Raw genomic sequence first — 19280 nt, forward strand, 5'->3', positions numbered from 1 at the left:
GGATTTGGACACAAATCTCTCTAGTTTTGAGTGTATTCTTCTCTTTTCCTCTGAAATGCTCCCCTCTTTCATTTTCTTTAATTCTGGAGCCAAGATATAATCATTTGCCATTGTACCAAATCTATTGCCTGTGGCCCCACTCAATCCATTTCACTTTCTGAACCAAAATTGGCCACTCTTTGACTATGACTTTTCTATATTTGTTGTTTTCCTCTCTTACAATATGAGATCCTTGAGGATAGCGACTCTATTTGCTTCTGTATAATAAATTCCTTACAATTTATCACAGAGCTTATCACATAGTAAGCACTTAAATGATTTTCCAATCATTTTTCTTCTTCCTGCTAATGCTCTGATACATGTACAATGAAAAGACTTAAAGAAAAGAAAGCACCAATTGGAAGAGACACAAAAATAAGCCTGAATAATCTATTCCAAATATTCAGCTCCTGACTTAATTTATGGTTGACCAGACTGTTTATTATCACTTCCAAATATTTACATTTTCTCTTGCATTCTCCAAATTCGTTAGACTTCTTTGGCCTAATCGTTGAATAGTAGGAGACCTAACTGAAAATAACCTTAAGCATTTTTCCAGAGAAGAAGAAAAGGAAGTGAAAACTTCTGAGGAATTCATAAGATACCCAATCCATTTTCAGCATAAGAACTATGGATAAAGAGCAGTAGTACTTTCCCCCAAGACAGCCTTCCTGCAAAGGGGAGTGTCCCTGAAGACAATAAGAAGATATAGATTATCACGGAGTTCCATTTGGTGGGACTAAAGGCTGTGTAGGGATAAAGAGAAAGCAGACTGTTAAAGGACACTAGCCTAAAAAGAAGTAATATCGTTGTCTAAGATCTGATGAGAGAGGTCTCATTTCTTAATTTTTTTATTTCCCTTCATTTTCATTTCAGACTCCTGGGGGGGAAAAAATCACCATCTTTACTTTCTTACCTTATATTCTCTTTCTAACCTCTTGCAATCTTATTTCTGACTTCATCACTCAACTGAAATTGCTCCCCTAAGGTATCAGTTATCTATTCATTGACAAATCAGATGCCCTGTTGTCTGTCCTTATTGATCTCTCAATACTGAAAACTGACTATCGAATCTTCCCAAATATTCTTTCCTCTCTGTTTTCATGATACCCAACTCCCCTGATTCTTCTACTATTGGGTCCTTTCTTCATAGTTTTCTTTGCTGAAGAAATCCTTGTTTCAGCTCCTATATGGGGGGGGGGGTGTACCTTAGAGCTATGTATTCTAGGCCTTCTCACTAAGTTTTTTTTTGGTGATTTCACAAACTCCCATAATTCAGCTATCATTTCTATGCAGATGATTCCCAGATCCATCCATCCATCTCTCTCTCATGCCTTGTTTATCTTTTGAATTCTAGTGCTGTACCATTAACTGTCCATTGAAAATCTATAACTGAATGCCCAATAGAAAACTCTTAATTCAACATGTCTTAAACATAATTGAATATTTTTATTCTCCAAATCCTTTCCTCTTCCTTCCATATTTCTGTAACTTCTCACCACTACCCTTCTAGTCACTTATGTTAGAAAACCCGGAGTCATCCTTGATTAATATCAACTGTAAAATGGGTATTAAAATAGCACTTACCTCATAGAGTTGTTAGAATCAAAAGAGATAAAATTTGTAAAGCACTTCGCATAATGCCTGACACATATTAGGTGATTAATGTATGTTACTTCTCCTTTTCTTTGATTCTTTCCTTTCTACCACTCCTGTAATCGGGTGCCAAGTTTTGAAGATTTTACCTCCTTTCCACTTACACAACCACTACCCAAGTTATAAGCTTTCATTGTCTCCCTTCCACATTATTGAAATAGCTTCCTAATTTGTTCCCCCAGCTTCTAGTTTCTCCCTTCTACACTCTTTCCTTAATACTTCTAAAATAATATTCTTAAAGGCCCAAACTGACTATGTCACTCTTTTGCTCAAGATCATATGATTCCTTCTTACTGCTAGAATGATATATGAACTAGTCCTCTAGTTGGCTTTTAAAACCATTCAGATTGGCTCCTCCCTACCTTTCCAGTTTTATTGCACATTACTCTCTTTTCTGCACTATCTAATCCAGTCAAACTGGTCTATGTTGTTCCTAGAACCCCATATTCTTTTTTTTCCATCTTTATGCTTTTGCATAAGCTGCACATATATCCCATACCTGTCCCCAAACCCAGAATGCACTCCTTTTTCACCTTTCATTGACTTCTCAGATTCCCCCAAAAGTCAATTAGAATACTTCATACAAGAAATCTATTCTGATTTCCTTCTCCTCAGCCCCAGTATACCACTAGTTGCTAGGGGCTTTCCTTAGAAATTACTCTCTATATTTTATATTTAATTTCATTTGCATATGTCATTTTCCTACATTAGAATATAAGGTGATTTAAGATACAGACTTATTTTTGTCTGCATTTGTATTTCTAGAGCATAGTACAGTTCATGGCCTATAACAGGCACTTAATAAATGCTTTTTGAATTCAATTCAATTGAGACCACAATATCACAAAGTAGTAAGAGACAGCATAATATAGTGGAAAGAATCTTGAATTAGTGAGCAGCCCTAGCTTTGAATCTTCATTCTATTACATACTATGTGACCTTTGGCTTTACTTCTTTGGGTGTGTTTGTTCAACTGTAGAATGAGAAAATGGGAGCTTGTTATTTTCTAATAGCTCTTCCCGTGCTACCTATCAATAAATCTATTTGAGTAGGAGCCCAACTCTTACACTAAGATGGGAAAAAACTTCTCTTTATCCTTACTAATAAAAATTACACTTATCTATGGCTTTGAATTTTAATAAAAATGATAATCAGGGAGACAGAGTATTCACATTGGAAATAATGGGGTATATCCCTAAAAGCTGAAGATTTTTCTCCTTTTCCAGGAAGCTTTGTTGGGATTCCAGGAAGCAAAAAACCTCAGCTCTTTTAGAGATCACCAGTAGTTTAAAAAAATTCCAGTGGCCACAGGTGATAACTAATATAAACATGTCAGTTTAATTGCTAAGGCTGAGTTTTCTCCCTTTTACACTTTATTAACTGTGCATTCATTATTATGGCTAAAAGAGAAACCTACTGCAGCAGGAACTCATTAGGAAGAACTGTGGTTGGTAGAGTAAATGTTTTTCAACTGAGCTGTGGGGAATCTTATTTGAATAAGTAGTTGCCCAGGAATAACATCAATTCTGGATAGCATTACACCACAGTCCTGACAATAGCCTTTACTTTCTGGATTTAAGACAACTCAACATAAAAGCCAGCCAACAACTTACCTCTGGAGTTCCTTTCACAGCAACAGATGTTCTGGGGAAGCTATCATATCTGTGGAAAGAATTTGAAATTGTTTTTTTAAAAAATGAATCTAGAGAGGAGGTCAGATATTAAAAGAAGGACCTCACAGAAACCAAAATATTCAAAGAAGCACTTTTTTGTAGTAGCAAAGAACTGGAAACAAATTAGATATCTATCAGCTAGAGAAGTTAAATAGTGATATATGAATATAATTGAATGTCACAGAGCTGTAAGAAATTATGACTGAAGAATAGAGAGGCATGTAAAGACATGAATTCATACAAAGTGAAAAAAGTAGATCTAGGAAAATATCCTACAAAATGGCTATAACAATAGCTTATGTGGGAAACTGGGGAATTATTACATCACCATGCTAAGTACTAAGTATATGTAAACTAGATAACCATTGTCTCATCAATCCCACTGAGTTAACACCTTGTTTCCAGTATACTTCTTTCAAGAATACTTCTCTAAAGTTCCACTCTCTACATCTTATCTAGTTTACATATATTTAGTACTTAGCATGGTGATGTAATAAATAGCAATAAATAATAAAATAGTAATAAAGAATAATAAAAACTCCATCCTCCCCCCCCAAAAAAGTGAATGCCATAGAATTATAATGATTGAAGAGGAGATATAAGAATGCCCCTCCTTTGTTTCTTTGAAGAAATAAGGAATTTTGCTTATAATGTTGGGTTTGTTTGATATGTTGCTTAATTTTGCTAAATTCTCTTTTTTCTCTCTTAAAAAAAATTGTTTTTCTTTTTCTTCTGAGACTATTTCACCCAGGCCAGAAGGGGAGCAGGCATTCAGAAGCCAGCCCCACTACTAATCACCATGGAATCTTTGAACTGTTCTGTTTCCAATTTGGGTTGGTTTGCTCTTTCTTGGGTAGCCAGGTGACTTCAAGTTCCCAAGGGCTCATCTTATTGGTTTGGTACCTGACTTAGTACAGATACTTGATCAACTTTAGTTCTCCTGCAGCTCAGAACTTCTAGACTCAAACAATCCACTTACTTTCCAGGGGTCCTCAAACTACGCCTACGGGCCAGATGCGGCAGCTGAGGATGATTATCCCCCTCACCCAGGGCTATGAAGTTTCTTTATTTAAAGGCCCACAAAACAAAGTTTTTGTTTTTACTATAGTCCGACCCTCCATCAGTTTGAGGGACAGTGAACTGGCCCCCTATTTAAAAAGTTTGAGGACCCCTGCGAAGTAACCAGCACCACCAAGTTCAGATTGTTTACTCTTTGTTATAAGCGGGGACTCTCTCATAAAGAGAAAGAAGAGGTTTATGTTGAGTAATGAAGGTAATGTAAAAAGGAAAGATAGCAATTAAAATTTAATTAAAAGTAAGATGAACCCAGGATTAACAAGAAGCAAAATAGCATTTCATTTTCCTCCATCAATAAATATTTTCCCGATGTTGTATTCTAGAAAGATATTACATGACTTAGTACATAATAATATTAATAATGATACTGATATTAGCATTTATATAACATCTATTATGTGCCAGGCACTATGCTAAGAATTTGTGGGTCTTAGTTAAAATAATTTATGAATATTATCTCATTTGATCCTCACAGCAATCTTGGGAGGTGTTTTATTATCTCTATCTACAGTTTAGAAAACTAAGATAAACTGGTTAAATGACATACCCAGAGTCACACAATTAGTAAGCATCTGAAGTTGAGTTGGAAATCAGGTCTTCCTCTCTGAAAATCTAATAAGCAAGCATACCATCTGGGTCTTTCTTTAAGTCATTGATGAGGACGTTCAGAGAATGAAAAGCTGGAAAAGGCAGCTAATATTACTGAAAGATTTCAAAAAGATCCAAATCTAACAAGAAATTTAATAAGGATAAATGTAAAGTTCTATACTCGAGTTAGTCAAGTATAACATGGTTAATATTTTGAAAAAGATCTTAGGGTGTTAGCAGGTGGCAAACTTAATATGAATCAAGAGTGGAGCTGTTTTGTTTTGAACCAGACTGTGATTTCATTGGTATGGGGAATTCCTGACAAGGAAACCTGTCTACCAAGGCAAATTGGTACCTGCTCTGCCACTTGTAGTCTTAGACATTGCTTGGGGCACCGAGAGGTTATGGGAGATGTTCAATAAGGATATGAGACAGCATGGCTTAGTAGGAGGAATGATTGACTTGGTATCTGGAAGACATGATGTAAAGTTCAGTCTCAAGTACTTAAAAGCTTTGTGATCCTGAGCAAATCACCTAACCTCTCTGGTTCTCAGTTTCTTCATATATAAAAATGTGGGGATTGGAGTAGTTGACCTACAAGATCATCTCTTTTACCTCTAAGTCTATAACTCTATGGTGATTGTCTTCTAGTAATGTATGGATTCCATAAGGAAGAGTGATTAGACTTTTTTTGGTGATCAGGAAGACAAAACGAGGAGCAATGAGGGAAAGTTACAAAGAAGCAAATTGAAATTTGATATAATTTCTTAGAAATTAGAGCTATTCAAAGGTGGCCTGGGCTTCCATGGAAAGTAGAGGGTTCCCCATTTACAAGAATATGGTTCCAGATTTTCTTTGAATGACAAGTGTCAGAACCCAGCATATGTTTTTCTGTTGGTATATGTATTTTTACAAAGAAGGATGGATTACCTACTGTCTTTTTTTTTTTTTTCAAAAGAGATGAGACAGGAGTATATTTTACAATTAGGAATGAGGTTTTAAAAAATAAATTCTTTTGTGAAATACCTCAAGATAATATAGTTTTACAAAAATAACATATTTATTCTCCGCTAAAATCTTCTCATGTAGCCTGGAAATGACTTGGGGACCTGCCAGGTACCAACCTTGTGGCTATCAAATGCATATAATTTATTTTTATATAGTATATGTTATTTACTCCATTAGCTTGTAAGCTCCTTGAGGTTAAGTGTGAAGACCGTGTATTTTTAAATCAGCAGGAGTCAGGAATTCAGGTTAGGGGAAAATCGTCATAATTATATATTATAATGTGTTTGGCACACAGTAGGACCGTAAGAAATGATTGCTCATTGATTGATGTGAAGTCCAGTTTAGCTATTCTTGAAGAGGCCCATTACCAATAGGCAACAATCAAAGACAAATATTTTCAATCACAGCTACTCAAGATTTCTGTTAAGGCACAGAAGAATTTCAGTCTGGTTCACTGAAGAGACTACTCCAGAATGATAAGATCACAAATCTTTGGGTTATTGAAGATAAAATATAATTTATCTTTATTATTGAAACTTTCTTTGTGAAGGCTCACGGTGTTTTATTCACTCAGCTTTGAGAATTGAGAAATTTTGAAAATGCAAACTGGTGCAAAATCTAATGTAATTTGAGAGTTTGTGGGCCTTAATTACTCAGCATTCTCTACAGAACTCTAACAAACTAATTAAATCAGGATGCTAAAACAGAATTCAGTCATAAGATAATAAATGTAGAACTGAGACAGACCTTAGAGATCACATATAATCCAGCTCTCCCCTCTTATAGATGAGGAAACTGAGGCACAGAAAAGTTCAATAGCTTGCTCAAATCTCAGCTCTTTTTCTGCTATAGATTGCTCTCTCTTGCTGTTACTTGAATTCACATCACCAACTACTTAGCAGTTTTAGTTACACCAATTATGAATATTGACTGTGAATCTATATACTTCATGACCTTAAGTTTTTCCAATTTAAAACGCCTGTTATTTCTTACATAACAGGATTGGAGTAGTCACTGCTAAACTTGTTTTTATAGAGTTCAAATTCAAAAGCATAAGTAGAATGAATATTGTGGTTTCTACCATTACTCTCTTTGAAATTCTAATGATGTTGTTAACTATGCCTAGAATTTCTATACTGCCTTTATGGTCATTAATTTATATACTCATTCAACAGTTATAAGACCTTGAGTCATAATACCTGAGTCCAGTCTCTGTTCACTGTGCCACCTAGTTGATCCAAACATTTATTAAGCAAGTGCTAAAGATAGGAATAAGAAAAAAAGAAAAGCTATTTCTGTCCTCAAGGAGTTTTCATATTATGTGAATGGAAACAGAATGAGGAAAATATACTGGGCAATGGTAGAAGGGATTATTTTAGGTTAGGGACTAAAATGGCAGAAAAACAAGAGGGAGGCAAAAAAATTGTAGGGAGCTACTAAGAGAAAATGAAAATAGAAAGTAATTCTTTAAATACTTTAGCCCAAAGTTTCTTAAATTGTGTGGACTACAGTCCTGTAACTGAGTGTGGGGTCATGAAAAGATTTATCAGTAAATGTTTGATTTGCATATTAATTTTATATTCCTATAAATCTGGGATCACAAGTGAAAAATTTTTAAGAAACCCTCCTTTAGTCTACTCTTTGTTCAGGAGCTTTTTTTTTTTTTTTTTTTTTTTTTTTTTTTACCATCTGGATCCACCAGTGTTTAAGGATGCAAAATTAGAGAAGGGAAGACATCAACAGACAGATCCAGAGACTCTGATGAAGTTCTCAGCTTGTTCTGGACAATGTAAGCTGTTTCTTCATATTAATCCAGGGCTTGAATAGAATGAGGATGTTCTAAGGAAACAGTTACAGGAAAGTCTTCATAAACCTTTTGCTTGGACACAGGTAGGACATGACCTTATCTTGAAGCATCAAAGTTCAGTTACCACAGTGCTGGGATGCAACACAAACCTACAGTGAAGGTGCTGTGATAGGATATGATGTTACTGCAATCCATTTATGTGATTTGGATAAAAGGTGGAAGAGAATACTGGGAATAAGCCTCAGGGAATTGTTATTTTTATATTATTATATTAGATCACACAATAATATCAACAGGGGGACAATGAAGAGTATTTCAGATGTCCCAGAATGTAGATGGTGAGAGAAATTATTATTTTTCTCTTCTATTAACAGCCAGTTATATATTAAAATCAAAGTTTCTCCTTTCTATTTTTTTCACTGAGAAACAAATCTTTGTAGATTAGTCAAGCCAGTTTCTGAAGGCCATTGCTGATGAATGAGATTGCCCAAATCCTGGAGGTCCATGCTTTGTGGTCTTGGGTGAGAGACCCTACAAAAATATTGCCCTTAGAAAATAATATCCCAAGGGCAGCTTCATAGTGCAGTGATTAGAGAGCCAGCCCTGAAGGCTTTTTTTCAGCCCTGAAGTCAAGAAGACCTCAGCTCAAATGCGGCCTAAGACACTTACTAATGCCTGGTTTTGTGACCCTGGGCAAGTCACTTAACCCCAAATGTCTCAGCAAAAAAATAAATAAATAAATAAATAATAATAATATCCTGTTCTTGAGACCTTCCATTAGAATTTAGGGTAAGCCAGCTTACGAAGGGGAAAGTCAGCCACAGTAGTCTGAGTAGAGATGGATTTTTTTGTGTGTGTTCAGATTTCTAAACGCAGCTGAGTCTCAAAATTGAGTCATGTTTTCAGCAGGAGGAACTGAAGACTGACTATCTCCTCATTAATTGTTAATCAATTAGATATGATTACCAATCTCAACCTTGACCAAAGGCTTTCTGAGCATTCACTGTTTGTTCTCTAAGGGGCAGCTTGGATTTATGAGCCAAAGCTAGGGACTATCCTTGTGTTAAATATTTGCTAGCTATAATTAATAAGTTGATATTAATTACCCAGAAATTATATCTCTTAGACTTTTTTCATTTGTCATAAGGGAATTAAAGGTGGAAACAAGTGGAATGAAAGCTATTTAATACTTTTTTCTCTGAGAACATTCAAATTACTCTGCTGCCTTGAAAGTGACCAGTGAAGAGGCAAATTCTAACATATAAATGCTGAGTCAGAAGATCTCATCCTTATTGTATATCCTTTATTCTATTGTCCTACCAGTGATCATGCCTTCCCATATTCCAATGCTAGTTCACTTCCACCATTTGTCCCCATTCAGTCCTACTCAATGAGTAATTTTACTCAGTGGTTCTGCAAGAAATCCTGAAACCATACTTATTGCATTTACTACACATTTCTATTACTTAATAGCAAATGGACCCTCACAGAAGGAAAACAATCCTTCTAATGTTCCCTAATACATTTTCTGTGATGGCCAAGCAGAGAAATAGTTCCAAAACTTCTTTTTCCTCCTCCAGACTGCCATAACACAGCATACCCTACTCCCCTCCAAACTGAGGACCTCTCTCATGTTTCACTCAAAACACTAAAGTCATTTACTGAAAGCTTCTTTTCTCTCCTTTAACTTTCTTACATCCCTCTGACACCAGTCCTCCCCTTTCCCCATATATACTATATCCTCACTATATCTTCCTTTACTCAGTTTCTGATGAAGAGGTGACCTTTTCCATGCTATGGAAAACCCCTCCATCATATATCCCATGTGGGCCTTTCCCCTCTTATCTTCTTCAGTAGATTGCTCTCATTCTTATTATCCCTTTTCTCTAGTCATCAATCTTTCCTTATCTACCGGTTTCTTCCTTGTAACAATCATCTACCCTCTGTGCTTCTCATTTTCTCCTAATTGCTCTGCACTCTGGCTTGGTACAGAATCACCCAACTAAATATAGATTTGCCAACAATTTCATAATTACCAGGCCTCATGATCTCTTCTTAATCTTTATCCTTCTTGACCTTTCTGCAACATTTGATTCTACTGACCACCTTCTCTTTCTGGATACCCTTTCAGTCTCTTTTGCTATATCTTCATGTCATGTTTGGTAATTATTAGTTCACCAAGACTCTGTACTGTGTCCCCTTTTGTTTTCTTTCTAAATTATCTCACTTGGTGACATCACTACCTCCCATTAGTTCAAATATTTCTTCCACATAAATGATTCTCAAATCTTTATATATAATCCTAGTTTTTATCCTCAGCTCCATCACTAATTGCCTTTTGGACCTCACAAATTGGATATTACATAGACATCTCAAATTCATGAGTCTAAAGCATAGCTTAATATCTTCCCTTTCAACCCTTCCCCTCTTCCAAACTACTCTCATTGTTGATGTACACCCATTGTTCTATCCTCTCAGGTTCATAGCTTTAACCATATTTTCAACTCCTCACTCTTTCACCGCACATATCCAATCATTTACTAACTCTTGCCATTTCTCTCTCTGACATCAAACCCTCTCACTTCTCTTGGGCTATTTATTGCAACCGCCTCCTAATTGTTCATGCTGTCTCAAGTTTTGCCCTAAACTAATTTATCCTCCACATAGCTGCCAAAGCAGTTTCCATAAAGGGCACATATAACCAGATCACCACCTTGCCCAACATATACTCAGATAATTCCAGAGGCTTCCTATTATTTTTAGGATAAACTAAACTAACTCTTCTCTGTAGAAATAAAGCTATTTATGACATGGCTCCTTCCTACATTTTCAGTCTTATATGTTACTCCTTTTTTTTTTTCCCCTGAGATTCAACTTAAGCTCTCATTTTTGCAGGAAGTCTTTTCCAGTCCCTCCACTGCTAGGGGCCTCCTTTATATAGTTACCCTCTATCTACCTTTAGAATGTTTGAATATACCTATTTATTCATATTTCTAACCCATTAAAATGCAATTTTAGTTAAATTTTATTTAATTTTTAATGAATTTAATTATTAATTAAATTTTAATAATAAATATTTGCTTGCTTGATTATATTGTAGGCAAGTGTGATACTATGATAATGATAATAACAACTGGCATACATATAACACTTTAAGGTTTGCAAAATGCTTTATAAATATTTCATTTCATTTTCACATCCCTGGGAGACAGGTACTATTATTAAAACCATTTTACCGATGAATGAGTAGAAAAAGACATGGGAAAAGTGATTTGCTCAAGGTCACATATGAGGCTGGAACTGAACTCAGATCTTCCTGACTCTAAGTCTACCATGTGGATCCTTTTTTCACCAAGCATTCAAGTGCTTCTTGGTACAAACTTGATCACCCCATTTACTAAAGGACTTCCCACTACCCTACCATGAGTACTACTCACGTTATAAACCTTTGGAAATCAAAACTCATTCACCAAGTTACTTCTTTCCTCTTAACCCTATCTATCCCTAAAGCTGTTGAAGCTATAACAACTGTTCTTTAGTCTTAGATACGATTATTCCTAAACCTGAGTCCACTGATACTTATTTCCAACATGAGAGCATCACTCTTCACAGAAATAATAGAAAACATTTGAAAAGTAAGATTAATAAAGTAATTCTCTTACAAGAAATCAGTGACAGAGGTCATGCAAGTACAATTATCCCATTTCATATATGATGAAACTAAGCTTCTAGGAGATGAATATCGTTAGTAAGAATCTGAACTAGAATTCAAATCTAGGCAATATTTAACAATTGTTAAATATTCTTCATGAGCATTTACACCTTGGAAATTAGCACATGCTACAAATCAGGACTTGGTTTATTATTTTGTTGATTGTATAGACTTAAAAAAAAAGTGATGGGGAAAATGATAGTGCTGCAGATTAAACTTAAAACTTTGTTCTGCTTTTTGGGAAAGCTGCTTGTTAAACATTTACCAGCACCTTGCTAAACCTCTGTGTCCAAGTCCTACACTCTCTCCACTGTATCAGGCTACTTCTCTTGATATTATTTGATCCCTCTTTCCCTCTATAATTCAATGAGTGGGCCAGTATGCTTCAGATATACCAGTATACCTGGTACAGCAATGGTGTAAATTTTATTTCTGAGCACTGTTGCTCAGACTGTCCGCACCCCTCATGAGCAGTACACAATACCATCTGGTGTCTGTTTTAACTTGAACATGGGCTTCCACACTTGGAGAGGATGAATAGAAGCAACAATAACAGTTGAGGAGGTTATGTGAAGGGAGCTCTGTCCCCTTTCAAAGTTAAACTTAAAAAACAAACAAAAATCACCAAGCATAACAAACTGGCTGTAGTATTTTTGTGCTCCAGGGACCCGCATTTGGGTTTTGACTACACAGATCTCCTTTGATTTACCTATTTTCCAGTTTTACTTAATTATCAATCAATCAGCTACTTACTTGTACTTTAGCTCTAACTGCCTTCAGGTCTCCTTGCTGCCTCTTGCTTCATTCTGATACAAGGATGTCCCCCTTGCCTCAGGCTCTTTCAGGCAGTTTTGATTGACCTGTTGCCATCCCCTTCACTAGAAAAGGAATCGACTCCTGCCCTTCCCCTTGTAACAAGACTTCCTCACCCAAAGTACCACACCCTGGAGTGTTAGATGCCCCATACCTCACGCTCAGCCCTCACCCCACCCTTTGCTCTTATTCCTGAACTGGGTCAGGCTAGGCGGGACTGTAAATGTCAAGGGCTATATCAGCACAGCCTGCCTGAGACTACCATGAATTATAAGACTTATTCAGACCCCCAGATCTGACCTCAACACCTCTTTCTTTCTATCCTAACCCTCCGAAAACATGTGTCACACTATAGTGTTCATATCTAAGTCTCCATTTCCTGAGGGACACTTTTATTTTTTATTAGAATCAAAGAGAAGGACCTTCTAGTGGCTCATTGAAACTAGCCTTCAGCAAGACTTCAACCACTACCTACTTCTCTCCCTGGACTGCTCAGGACAGAGAATTGTAACTATGTGCCAGATAGAGTACATGGGGGAGTAAATAAAGAGCTGGCCCTAGAGTAAAGAAAAACTAGGTTCAAGGCCTACTTTTAACCCATGTCATCCTAGATAAATCACCTATTCTCATAGGGTCTCAAGCAGTTCTATAATATTGTAAGTTGTAGAACAGATGCCACTTTCCATTAGCACACCAATGAATGCACAGTTACAGTGCCTCAGCCCGTAATAATAATTATCATCTATAACCTGTCGATTCTTCATCAACTAGACCAGTGGTATCAAACTCAAATAGAAACAGGGACCACTAAATAACAAATAAACATCCCTGAGGGCTGTATATTGATTTAGAAAACCATATATCAATACTGTATATGTTTTGTTGTGTTTTTATGTGTTATGTTAAAAATTTCCCAATTACATTTTAATTTGATTTAGGCTGGAACTGGGAGTGCCATGGGCTGCATCTTTGGCCATGTATTTGACACCTTTGAACTAGATTAACTCTGGGGAAGATCAGAATATGCTGTGATTTATACTGAGTTGGCCCTACAAGGAGTATACAACTTGGTTTACATATGGAAGAAGGATGAATTAAAGGGCATATTATAAACCAGATATAGTCACTGTGAATGATGTTATCTGGACCCTCTAATGTCCTCAATCTCATACTGCAGTCATTTATGAGTAGTATGTCTACTTTGTTCATCTACTTGACGATTTTAAAAAGAACTTTTTGACCAGACTTGATTTCACAGTTATACAGATCTCTCAGCAGATCTGTTTCCAAATCAGATCTGCACTTGGCCTGTGACTTATACTCTTAGAGAGTTATTTATCTCAGAAGGTGCCAGATACACAGCTGGCAGGCTTTATTCTGTGAGCTATATGTCATAATGAAGTGGGAGAGAACTGTTTGCTTCCTTTACTAAAGTTGTGGTCCCTTTAAGAAACTGTATTTCCTTGTGATCTGTGATCCCTTTCAGAGTCTCAGCCCTTCCTGGGAAAGGCATCTACCCTCAGATAAGTTACCTTTCCGGGATGCCAGAGCCTTTGATTTAATTAGAAATCCCGGTCAAAAAGCACCCCTTTGAGGTGTTGTTAATTCCAATAGGAGATCCGGGCTGAAAACTGATAAGAATCGAAGCCTGGGAACTTCAGCTCCTGAAGCCCCAACCTGGTTTGATCAGCTTGGGCTGTCCCAGTCCCCACCCCAAGATACCCAATATAATAGTTTCCCTCAACTAAGGTCTTTACAGATGGCCCTAGGTAGCTTGCTCAGCTGCCAGGACCATTCTGCCCACCGAGAAAGCATTCTCAGTGCCAAAACTCCACTTCCTTAATAGAACTCAGCCACTATAGAAGTCAGGCCCTTAGCAAACTGATTTCTATCCAACAATAAACTTTCATTTTGCAACTAATAATACAGAAATGAATGAATTCTTTCACTCCTAAACCTGCGGCTGATCTAAAGGGGATATCTAACAACTCTCTTATTGCCACTAACCTCTTGATCACCAGAAATTAAGAGCATTCAAACCATACCAATAATACAGTTTGAATCAAATTTAAAAGTAATTGGTAAATATTTAACAAAATAAATAAAAAAATACTCAATCGATCACAAATAATGTTAACACATTTTTCTAAGTCAGTATGTGGCCACAGGACTCCTTATAAATGGTATATATAAAAAATACAACCCCATTTCTATTTAATTTTGACACACTAGTCTGGAGGACTGAGAGATTTAATAATTTATTTAGGGCCATACAAACAGTATGGGACACAAACCCAAGTCATCTTGATTCTGAGACTAGCTTTTTATCCACTATACTATGATAGTCTTGTTTATTTTCAAAAAGTAGCCCAACAGGTCACCTTGTTAGTGGATTTCCTTACAGCAGGAGTTCTGAGCTGCAATGAGTTATGTTACTTTGGTATCTTGACTAAGCCCAAACCAACATGGAGAGCACTAAGGAACTACCAGTATGCTTAAACTATCCCAAACTGGAAACAGAGCAGGTCAAAGCTTATTTTCCAATGAGCAATGGGATCTGACCCATGAATCACCACTGTATTTCTAGCCTGGGCAAGATAGAAAAATTCAGTTTCAAAAACACAATAACCCCAAACTGGCTTGAATACAATATTAACCTTATTTAATCACAGTTAAGCTAAAAGGCATTGGCAACTGCAAATAGCCCTAATGAGGGTATCAGTCTCCATTCTGCCGAGTACCTACAGGCAACATTTAAAAGCAGAGGTGCAGGCCTCTGGATTATGCTAATGAAACAGCCTTTTAATTTTGACTATTGAGTTGACTGTAGGGACAAGAATGAATTCAAGGGAAGTAGCCCATAACTTTTCTTATTTGTGCCCTCTTGTGTGTGTCCCTGGGAAAGTCTTGTGCTTTAAACTAGTGGGTATACCGCATGAGGTTTAGGAATAAAGTGCACTGAAGAGTTGGCTCATGATAAATTTAGGGCCACAAGATTAAGAAAAGCAGTGACCTTGACAACATCCTTCCCTAGTCACAAGTCAGAAGGCAGAGAACCCTGATATTCAGTGACCAAGGGATCTTGAAAACTGCACTCAATTAGACAGTCCTAAAATTTAATCAACAAGCATGTGGCAGGCATTATATCAGACCTTGGGGATGTAAAGTCAAAAGTTCCTGCTCTTAAGTACCTTAACTAATTGGGAAACTAACTGGGAAAACTGGGAAAGACTATATGGACATAGTAAGTGGAACAATTTTGTAGAGAAGGCATTAGGAGCTGAGAGCATGAGGAAAGGCTTCTTGGAGGAGAAAGCATTTAAGCTGAGCTTGAAGAGGCAGAGGCAGGAGAGTGTAGTCTCATCGTGAGGAATAGTCAAAGCAGGGGAATGAAAGGGGAATGTAATGCCCTATGTGAGGAATGAGGGAAAAAAAGCCAGTTTGGTTGGACCATAGTATGTGTGAAGAACTATAAGAAATGTGTAATTTGGCTGGAAATGTAAGATGATAAAGCACAAGGGCTTTAAATGTCAAACAGAGGAATTTTTATTCGATCCCTGGCCTATAGGAAGCCACTGAAGTTTATTGGTTGACATGGCCAGATGTACACTTTAGAAACATGACAGGAAGTTGTGGAAAGGATGGATTGGAGCAGGGACAGATTTGAGGCAGGAAAGTTGATTAGGAGGCCATTTCAATAGTTCAGATGAGAATTAAGAGGGCTTAATCTAGGTAAGTGGCTGACTACGTGAGGAGAAAGAGAGAGACAGATCAAAATGCTACGATTATAGAAACAAAGATATGGCAATGGATTATATATGTGAAGTGAGTGAGAAGAGACACTAAGGTTACCTATCTGGGTGACAAGAAGGCTGATAGTACATTTACTAGTGTTGAAGAAATTTGTAGGAAGAGTAAGTTTTAAGAGGGAAAAATAACTTCCATTTTGGACATGCTAAGTTTGAGAACTGTACGTGAAGTTATAAATATAAATTTGATTGTGAGGAGCCTTGAATTATGAAGTCATACACTCTTTTATCCCTAAAAGATTCATAGAAGCAATGTGGTACGATAGGAAAAGCACTGGATATGGAGCCAGAGGATTCAAATCTCAGCTTCGCAGCTGACTACCTATATGACTTTGGAAAAATGATTTCATCTGCTTGGGTCTCAGTTTCCTTATTTGTAAAATGAGGGTGTCAGACCCAATGACTTTTAAGATCCCTCCTAGCTCTAAATCTGTGATCCAATGACTTGAGTCCCTCTTGGGATGAAATAAGTTTTAGGCTAATAGTCCTTCATAGGATTGTCTACAAGGGACCCAGCACTAAGACACCATTTGCACAGACCATGAAAACCTAAAGCAACTCTACATAGCCCACCCCTCAATCAGTATGATATATATTGGCCATTCTTCTTTTCTTTCATTAAGATTGCATACATTCCTAGGCCATAGAACTAATGATCTTATACTAAAGGGGCATAATTAAGTCAACAGTTTCAGGAAGGCAGGTCTTTTATTCAACCTTTCTCAACATATTCTTAGCCCCATAGAAAGCACAGACCATATCTTAAAAATGTTACTGTGATTTGATATCTACTGGACTTTGTTACTCTCATTCATAGGAGTAATCGTACCCAGATTTTAAAAGTTAATTCCATTATTAATCTCTCTGAATTGGAAAGACCTCTGAGGTTAGCAGGTCCAATTCCTACCAAGAGCACAATTCCTTTCTATAAAAATCCCAATAAATGTTCAACCAACAACTTTTTAAATTTCCTAAGTGAGAGGAAACTTATTACTTCACGAGGCAAACTATTCCATTTTTGGACAGCTCTAATTGTTAGGAACATTATTATTATATGGAGACATCTGCCTCCTTGTCAAGGCAACTTACCCAGGCCATACTGGGAACTAACTCCCACAGCCAACATCTCAAAGACTAACACCATCCAGGAATACACTATCGGAGCAAGTGGCTTATTTCACTAATCCTTGATATTGTTTGCAGCTCCTCTCACTTTCCAGATCTCTGACTTCTCCGCTTTGGATGTGGTTTTGTTTTCCTGCTTGTATATTATATATTATACTATTATTCTCTCTGAATTGTGACTTTCTGCATGCATTGGACCTCCTACTCTGGATGGGAGAGCTCTTGAGTCATTAAAAATCTTAAACTTACTTTGATCAACTTCTGAAACCTAAGACAACCTAACTAGCTGTTACCACTGCAGAAAGACATCCTGAATAGTACCCTATAAAGCTATTCTACCTCACTTGCTGTCAGCTCAGTCCCTGTAAAAGAAAGATGAGAACTGTACATGAAAAACTCCAGAACAAAGTACTGTTCTTGTGATAAGTGCCATGAGAAGAGTTCAAGAAAGCAATCTAAAATTTCAGTGGGAAAGATCATTTCTAGCTCAGGCTACCAAGGAATACTTCATTAAGGAGGCAACTGAGCAGAGCTACAAAGAATGGATAGCATTTTGAGGTTCAGAGATTGGAGTGGAGGAGTTTTTCAGAAGGAAGGAAGGAAACAAATATTTGTTAAATTCCTACTATGAGCTCAGCACTGTACTAAGCACTTTATAAATATTATCTCATGTGATCTTCAAAATAACTCTTAGCAGTAGGTACAGTTATTAATTCCATTTTTTTTTTTTTTACAGTGGAAGAGTGTTGGAATACAGGGGAGAGCTGCTGACATGGGAGCCATCTGACAGTGGCTGCTGGAGATCCAACCCAGAATGGATCTCCTCTTGTGATACAAGGAGATTGAGAGGCCATTGTGTTGTCTGACCTCTCTCCTCTTTCCTCTGCCTCCAATTTATCTCATTCCTAGTCTGAAACACCTGTGTCAGCAAAGGCTGCCCTGCACCTCCTTCAGATGTTATGATCCACAGCTGTGGAGGTTCTCAGAGAATTGACCTGTCCCTTAACAGAAGAGCCTGAGACAAACAAATTAAGTGACTTGTCCAGTATCATAAAACCAGTAAATGTCTAAGGTAGGATTTAAATTTGGGTTTCCCCACTCCAGACCTACTGATCTATCTGCCTATTGCACCACCCAGCCTCCTCTAAGTGGATATTAGAGCAAAGTTACAGAGAAACAGGGAAGAATGAAATATCTCCAGTGAATGACAACTAATCCACTTTGGTTAAGAGAATCAGGAGCTATGGATAAAAGGCAGAGAGTTGTGGCTCGACATCCAATAGTCTGTTCCTTTTTTTGACTTAATGTCTACAAATGCTGAAAAAGCAACTTCACATAAATATGAAGTTGGAAAAGGCAAGATGTATTTCAGAACTTTTTCTGTTAAAACAGGATACACATGTTGCATTTGTAACCAGAATGATGTTAAAGTATACTCCTTATGTTTATTTTTCAAGAATCTGTCTGAAGCCAATTCCAACAATTGCTCTTCTTCCACATGCAACAAACCTTCTGGTATGGATTTATATTTTATTATGATTAATTTTATTTTTCATTTATTATTATTTTGTGTATGTACCAAAAAAGAAAAAATAAATATATTTTGATTGTTATTAAAATACATCCTTTTTTTTGACGAAGGGTACTCAGTGTTATGAAAATTATAGAAGGGGTATACATATGTCAAAAGTTTGGGAAACACTGGCTTAGAGAGTAGTAGGAAAAATTCTGTTTGACTAGCTACACCAGGGAACCTTTATATTATGAATGAATGAATGAAAAAGAATTTATTAAGCATTAATATAAGCCAGGCACTGTGCTAAGTGCTGTGACACCCTATAATGACAACTCCTATTTATATGGTGATTTGAAGTTTACTTTCCTCCTAGTGATTCAGTAGTCAATCAACAAGCATTTATTATTTACTACATACCGTGCACTGTGCTAAGATACAAAGAAAACAAGGAATTTAT

The 19280-nt window shown here is 36.8% G+C and overlaps 1 protein-coding gene across 4 annotated transcripts in view; it reads right to left on the reverse strand.

Annotated features, from left to right (window-relative positions):
• Positions 1–19280, reverse strand: part of EXPH5 (exophilin 5) — a 98572-nt gene that overhangs the window by 15737 nt on the left and 63555 nt on the right. For all 4 annotated transcript variants that reach the window (XM_003764258.4, XM_023499471.2, XM_023499470.2 and 1 more), the window contains one exon: positions 3309–3357. In XM_003764258.4, the coding sequence (XP_003764306.2) occupies positions 3309–3357 (49 nt within the window). The remainder of the gene's footprint in view (positions 1–3308; positions 3358–19280) is intronic.

This window comes from Sarcophilus harrisii, chromosome 3 (genome assembly GCF_902635505.1).
Source record: "Sarcophilus harrisii chromosome 3, mSarHar1.11, whole genome shotgun sequence".
Classification (NCBI taxonomy): Eukaryota; Metazoa; Chordata; class Mammalia; order Dasyuromorphia; family Dasyuridae; genus Sarcophilus; species Sarcophilus harrisii.